The 7,189-nt window shown below is 58.1% G+C and overlaps 1 protein-coding gene across 1 annotated transcript; it reads right to left on the reverse strand.

Annotated features, from left to right (window-relative positions):
- Positions 1 to 230: 230 nt before the first annotated feature.
- On the reverse strand, positions 231 to 1,710 carry LOC112972513 (serum amyloid P-component-like). Its single transcript, XM_026079126.1, has 2 exons — positions 1,647 to 1,710; positions 231 to 850 (listed from the first exon to the last, which is right to left on the reverse strand). The coding sequence occupies exons 1-2, from the start codon at positions 1,708 to 1,710 to the stop codon at positions 231 to 233; spliced, it is 684 nt and encodes a 227-aa protein (XP_025934911.1).
- Positions 1,711 to 7,189: the final 5,479 nt, after the last annotated feature.

Below are 7,189 nucleotides of genomic sequence, written 5' to 3' on the forward strand. Positions count from 1 at the left end.
CTGGGTGCTCTTGGCTCCCTTCCCACCAGGAGCTATTGCTCTCTGGGATGTTGCACAGCCTTTCTCTTCCCCATGCCAGTGTGTGCAAGGACACCACGCTGAGGCATGTGGATGACACGTTCATCTGGAGGTATAGGCAGTTTGTAGAGGCAAAGTGGGTGATGGGACAGATCAGACAGGGAGGGGATRTTGGGGGCAGAAGCTGTTCCAGCCCCGGATCCGGGCTGTTCTTACAGCACCAGGGCCTCCCGCAGCCTGGGTTTCACCACCACGTCACCCTTCATTTCATAGCTCAAGCTCTTCCACGCCAGGATGGCGGGCGGCAGGCGCAGAGACTGGTAGGCAGCTCTCATCTTGTCTGGTGAGAGCCCCCCGTCCCACAGGTACACGTCTGCCAGCTCGCCCGTGAATGAGTTGTACAGGTCAAAGCCGCCCCCATAGGCGTCCTGCTCCTGCCCCAGCAGGATCACAGCCTCGGCGCTCACCGTATAGCCCTTCTGCAGCCCCTTGCGGGGCCAGGGCTTCCCATTGAACCAAAACTCGGTGAGGCCGGTGGCCGACTCCCAGCTGGCGCAGACGTGCTCCCAGTCCCAACGGCCCTCGGGGACGCGGAAGGTGACAAACTTGCCCCCCACGTACAGCCGGTACTCGCCGGGCTTGGGCTTGAAGAGGAGGATTTCGTTGTCCTGGGCCTTGGTGGCGTAGGAGAAGAGGCTGTAGGGCCGGGTGAGGTCCGTGTAGGACCTCAGGCACACGGTGAAGTTCTGCAGCGGCTGCTCTGCCTGCGCCCTCAGGAGCACGTAGGCATCGCTAGGGTCATTCCGGAAGACAAACACCTTTCGGTACAGGTCTAGGAGACGAGACATGGGACACGGCAGGAGCTGGGGCCCAGGTGGCACCCAGCCAGGTGGTCATGCAGCCCCCTTTTTACCCTCTCCCAGCTTTCCTGCGCCCTCGCATTTCCCCTGGGTGACTTTGGATCCCCAGTGCCCACTCTGCTGACCTCGGTCTTGCCCCGATTCGCTCCCCAGGGGCACACATCCCCCAGCCCCACTGACCGCTGCTTACCGGGCCCTTGCATAAACTGAGGGCTCCAAGAGGTCCTGCCAGGTACCACCAGGACCTGGCCAAGAGGGATTTTGTAGGGGGCTAAGCATGCTTTGGTGTGGCCAGGCCTTCAGGTGTGGCAAGCATTATAGGGTCCACCACAATGCCGTCTYGCCCTGGATGTGCAATCTGGGCAAAGTCTAGCTCAAACAGAGCAGAGTCATTGTTCTGAAGTGCCACATACCAAACTGAGGGTGCCCTGGGGCTGTGATCGGGATCTGGGTACCTTTGGGTGAGAGCATCCTTTCTGGGCCCTGGCATGCCTCCACGGTGCCCTGTACCCCAGGGAGATGTCCTCACCCCGGAGCCTGTGACCCAGTGGTGCCTCCAGCCCATGTATGGGTCCAAAGCTCCCATCTGCCAAAACCACCCTGACTGCAGACACAGTCTGGTGCAATGACTGCAGGATGGGGCTTGGGAGTCCTGGAAGCATCTGGCCTGGGACAGGGAGGATGCTCCTCTGATTTCTAGCTGTGTTGTGGTCCCTATCCCCGCTATCTGCCCACACGTAGGCTCCAGTTCCCCAGAACAGCCCCTACCTTCCTGGGCCATGATCCCTGAGAGGCCAACAAGGACGGTGAGCCAGAACTGCAGCTTCCTCATGGTCCTCGGTGCAGGGAACCCTGGATGGTGGCTGGGGACAGCAGCAGCAGTTAGTGCGGGGCTGACGCCTGCCTGGTTTATCTGCTGGATGGGTGGGAGGGAAGATGCCTCCCTCCAATCCTGTCCCTAGCAGCCTGGCACGGCCTAGGAGAGCGATTTCACGCTGTCATGTGGTCATGCTGCGAAGCTCGTGAAAGACGCTTTCTCCCTCATCTGCACGAGGCTCCCCCTTGGAGCTGTGCCCTGGGTTTGTGCCCAGCCGACCGGCTTGCTCCGGCAGCCAAGGACACCCTGAGAGTGAGATTTTTTTACCTCCTCTCACCCCATCCCTTGGCAAACCCCCTAGGAAGAGCATCCTGGTTTGAGCCTGGCTGGTTTGAAATGCTCTCAGGGAAGGAAGATGAAGCTGCGCTCCTCCCCAGCAACCTCATTCACCAAGGCAGGAGCYTGGAGAGGTCCTGCCTTCTGGCTCCCAGAAACATCTGCAGGCTCTCTTGGTGCTCAGTCGCCCCAGAGTTGGGCCTTGTGAGACAGCTGCAGCACCGGGCAGCCTTACTGGGAGGGCTGGAGACCTCAGGGGAGGAACCGTGCCTGGCCACACCATCAAATGGAGGATGCCTCCATGCAGGCCACGGGGGATGTTGGCGGGGCTGGTGTCTCTCAGTCCTGCCCCTGCTGTGGGGCTGGTGGCCGAAGCCCCTCTCCTCGCCAGGAAGGCATAGCATAAGATCAGCTCTTCCCAGCCTGAGAGCCCATGACAAGGCCATTGGGACAGAGCCAGAAAACAAAGCTCTGGGCACCAGGTGGCAGAAGAAACCACAGCAAACCTGGTGCACCAAGCAATGGAGGGTCCTGGAACCCTCCGTGAATCCTCCTGCGAGGGCAGACAGGGCTGAATGCAGCCAGGAAGYGCAGTCCAGGTCCCACTGGGCAATCTGCTGCCCATAGGAGTTGCAAACCAGTTGGAAAGGGGGAGGATTTCCATCTGGGCTGTGAATGGGAATGGCCAGAGGGACACACAGCAGTCCAGACAAATCCCTTACGACCCTTGGGACTTTCCTACCTGGAGAGATCCTGAGGGGCTGCACAAGGCAACAGGGCTTTAAGGAGTCCATAAGCCTGTGGGGCTGCAGGCATTTTAGGAACTAGGGTGGCTGTGGGGGCCAAACTGGGCTCATTAATAAAGATGCCAGGCTAGATACTGAGCAGGGTGGTCCAGAGGGACCTCATGGTGCAAACTAAGCCTGAGTACGGTGCACCACTGCCAGGCTAATCCCCAGATTAAGAATGCAGAGAATCAAATCACTTCGGGGGAGATAAATGTGATAGCGCCAAATTTAATTACAACCCTGCAGGCAGCTGGAGGGGGCCATTCAYGGCATTGCTGAGCATCACCGGTGGTGAAGCATGGCCACTGTGGGCATGTGCTGGAAGGACGGGGTGGCAGGGCAGAACTGGGCTGCTTTTGGCCATGGGTGGCAATCTCTGGGGAAGATGCGAGTGATTTCTCCATCCCTTCACTTAACAGCTTGGCTCAGCTGGGAGCAAGGGATGAACCATGAACTCACAGGGCTCGCGTCAGCTGGAGCAGCTCCCTGTGTTTCTTCTGAAGGGCTGAAAATGGAGTGGGTGAGTGCCYGGCCAAACTCCCCGCATGCCACCATGGCCACCACTGGGCCATGGACCCAGTAGGTGGCAAGACCTTGCTGTCCTGGCCATGGGCCTGCGCCTCCCTATCTCCTTCTTTCCCCATCCAGAATCGCTCCCAGCTCTCCTTCCACATTGATTTTGTAGCCTGTGCATCTTGTGACTGCGCGCGGAGCCGTCCCTAATCGGAATGGATGAGGGCTGGTTAACTGCCTCCAGTGCCGGATATAAATCACCCTGTTTCCCACTAATAGACTGGAGAGCTTCTCTGCCATTATTAACTTTTCTCACTAATTTGGAAGCACGAGGAGCGTATGCCTCCCGTTTCCCGTCAGCTGGTCCTGTGGGAGCCCTAATCGCGGCGTGACCGGAGGTGATGGATCTCATCATAAGAACCAGCGCTTGGCAGGGCATGGCTGGGCCAAACATCCTCAGGAAACGCTGCCCCTGGCCCGCGCCACCAGGTCAGCATGACCTTGTCCTGTGCTGTCCTCTGGGACCTCCCTGCACCCAGGGATGGAGGGGAGGGATCCAGGCTGCTCCAGGGGGATGGTGGTGAGCCGGTGGCACAGGCGACTCTGAGCAGACCATGCAYCCCTGTGCACACCGTGAGGGCAGGTCTTGGGTGCATTACTGGAAGGCTGTCTCCTTGGGACACTGTGGCATCCCCTTCCTGGCATCTGCAGGGTCCTCCTGGTTTGTGCTGAAGCTTGCAAGGTGCACAGTGCTTGGTTGCCTTCCCAATGGGTTTATAGCTCTTTCCTCGCCAGTCTGCAACATCCCTGCTGCAGTTTTAAACTCTTCAATGGGTCTGATCCTCCCTTCCCAGGGAGAAAAACAACCCCCAGCAGCAGTGAGGATGGACTGCAAGCTGCAGAGCCACAGGATGCTCCAGAGACAGCAGTGCGGTATAAGGACAGGAACTGACTGCATGTTTTTTGGGGGGACCAGCTTTGGGCTGTGCATATTAGAGAGGCAGAGGTGGGGGGAACATGCCTGCTGGTGTTCCAGGGGGGCCATGAGATTTTGGGCTCTCTCCTCTTGGGCCTTCACTTTGCGACAGTCCCATCCTTTTGTGGGATGCATGTATTGGACTGCCAGCACCCTCCCTACGGAGTCATCTGCCTGGGATGGCATGGGCCCATTTTGCTCCCTCGCAGATGAGCGGGCACCCAAGGGAGTGTGTTTGCAACTCACCCCTGCAGCTCGTCGCTGAAGACCCTCAAGCAGTGTGTCCTGGTGGCACAGCCAGCCTGAAGAGTGGCCCTGGCTGGGCCTGTGCATTCCTCTGTTCTGGGAGGATGTGCCTGCTGCTGGTTTGGTGGGAGCATTTTGGAGCCGTTTGCTATTTCATGGGTGACAGAGCAGTTGACAAATTATTAAAAGCAGAGCTGTGCTTGCAGTCCGTCCGAGTCCGCATGTTCCGTGCACTTTTCAGCACCTGTCATTAAATGCAGGCTGACCCCAGGAGAACAGGGCCTGACAAACATATGTATTGTATATAATCCCCGCCGGTTGATCTCTGACATGACGTTTATCTCTGCTCGCCAGGAGAGAGTGAATAATCCCCCTTCACTTCACTCATGGAGATAAACGCTGGTGCGGGGATCAGCAGTTGCTGCTGCCCTTTCCGCCTGCTGAGATCTCCCGGCGGCGTGGCTAAGCCGGCCGAGGCAGCACGCTGGGGAAGCCCATGCCGGCCCCGGAGCCGCAGGGCTCTGGGCTGACCCTGGGTCAGCTTGGCCCTTTTGCCAGCCCCACCAGCTCTCCTCCGCCCTGAGGTCCGTGAAGACACCCCCAAACTGGGGAAACTGAGGCACGGCTCACCCTGCAGCCTTGCAACCCCACGTCCCCACCATGGCCATTAGGCTGCACTGCCTTCTCCTATCCAGAACCAAGACTTTGCCCTGGACTCGGGATGCAGCACCAGCACGGGAGCACTGATTTTTTTTTTTGGAGGGCAAAGAGGGGCAGGCAGGGATCGGCATAGGGCAAGGGCAGGATGTCCTCTCCGCATGGAAAAGGGTAATGTGAGCAGTGGGGCTTTGAGCTGCCTGCCAGAGAGCTGGGGGGGTGCCAGAGTGGAGCTGAGCAGATCAGTGCGTCCAGCCCCAAACGTCCGGGCTGAGGGTGCTGAGAGCCCAGGGGTGGGGGGGGGTGGGCAGAGAGGTCCATGGGGACCTGGCAGATGCCAAGCCTGGTGCCCGTGATGGGCTCTGATGGCCAGGCTGATGCTTTCTCGTGGCACTGCTGACGTGGACAGGATGGGAGAGCAGCCAGCTCCGAGCTACCCCATGACAGCCAAAGGGCCTGGAGCAGCCCCGTGCTTCCACTGGCTTCATTAACTGCAGCCAGCAACAAAGAGCTAAAGAGGAAGTCATGTTTCTGGGCGGATTTCACCCGGCTTCCTCAATTATGGCTGCAATTCAGAAGAAATCAGCAGATCAGTGAGGTCAAGCCGTGAATCCCTGCAGTGCGGGGCCGAGCCAGCCCAGCGTGACAAGGAGCCCCTCTGTCCCAGGACGGGGCTGGTAGGAACTCACATCCTGGCATCCTTGGGGCTGGTGACCTGCTGGTTGATAAAGAGCAGAGGTGGGATGGGGAGGCGGTATCTCACCTGGCCTCCGTTGGGCTGACAGCTATAGTCCGCTCCTGCTCTTTGCAGCATGGATCAAACTGGTGCCCTTTCCCAGCCCAGCTCATCTGAGAGGCAGCTGGGTTCAGGGATACATCTGCAGAAAGAGGATCTGCTTGGGGGGGGTGGCTGAGAAAAAGAGCGACCAAACTTCCTCCCGGCGATAAGAGATCCTCTGCCCATGGAGATAAGGATGCTAGAAGCGAGGACAAAGCACCGCGTTCTACAGCCATGCGAGTGCTTAAATCAGAGCAAATTCCAGTGGTGCCGAGCTGTCGTATTTGTGATTGCATCACTAGAGCAGAGGCTTCTTTCTCAGCACGGGGAGGATTTGTGCTGTCTCTCTGCAGAGCTGCAAGGCTGTGGCCGTGATTTCTGCCATCCGCTCAGGCCAGAATTACTGTGCTTGTCCCACTGATCTTCTTATTGACGTTTTGAAGGATCATTTTGGCTTCTGAGGTCCTTAAAATCCAAGTGGAGCTGCCAGGAGGAATGATGAGTGCTTGCTACATTCAAAACACTGTCAAGAGCACGACAAAAATGCAGGGTTGTTTCCTGGCACGGGTTCTGGGGACACGCACCCTGCAGGGAAGGCAGGGAGGTGAGCACCAGGATTTATACAGCTCAGGAAAGACCTGGGCTCATCCATCTCCTGCGGAGCTCGGAGAACTTGGATTTCTCCTGTATGTTATCGGTAAAGTCCTTCAAGGCAGGATGTCTTAAACTTAATTTTACATGTCTGCGGTTCCCACCACCATCACTCTCCACAGTCAAAGAAGAGACACAAGCACTTTCAGGGGCTGCGATGGATCCAGCTGGGGCTGGTGGATGCAGCTGGCTGCATTTCCAAGGCTGGTGATGAAGGCAAGCTCCGATGCCTGCGTTAGGTCAGAGATTCCCATCCTGTGAATCGGGAGCACCCAAGATCTGCCCTTCCTTGCAGCTTTTGTAGCTTTCCTGATTGCTCCATGTCTGCAGCTGAGAGCTCTGCTCTGCGTGAGTGGGGGGGTTAAGCAGGGTGGTGGAGACAGATCACAACTCCTAACACAAATGCAGGCTCATTCCTGCCCTGGCCTCCACATGTGGTAAAAACCCGCAGAAGAAGCAAAACCATGCATGGGAGACGACTGCCCTCCCCTGGGTGCTGGGGGTGAGCATTGCCCTCCCCTGGGTGCTGGTGGTGAGCATTGCCCTCCC

Source organism: Apteryx rowi, unplaced genomic scaffold (assembly GCF_003343035.1).
Source record: "Apteryx rowi isolate R43461 unplaced genomic scaffold, aptRow1 scaffold_492, whole genome shotgun sequence".
In the NCBI taxonomy this organism is placed as follows: Eukaryota; Metazoa; Chordata; class Aves; order Apterygiformes; family Apterygidae; genus Apteryx; species Apteryx rowi.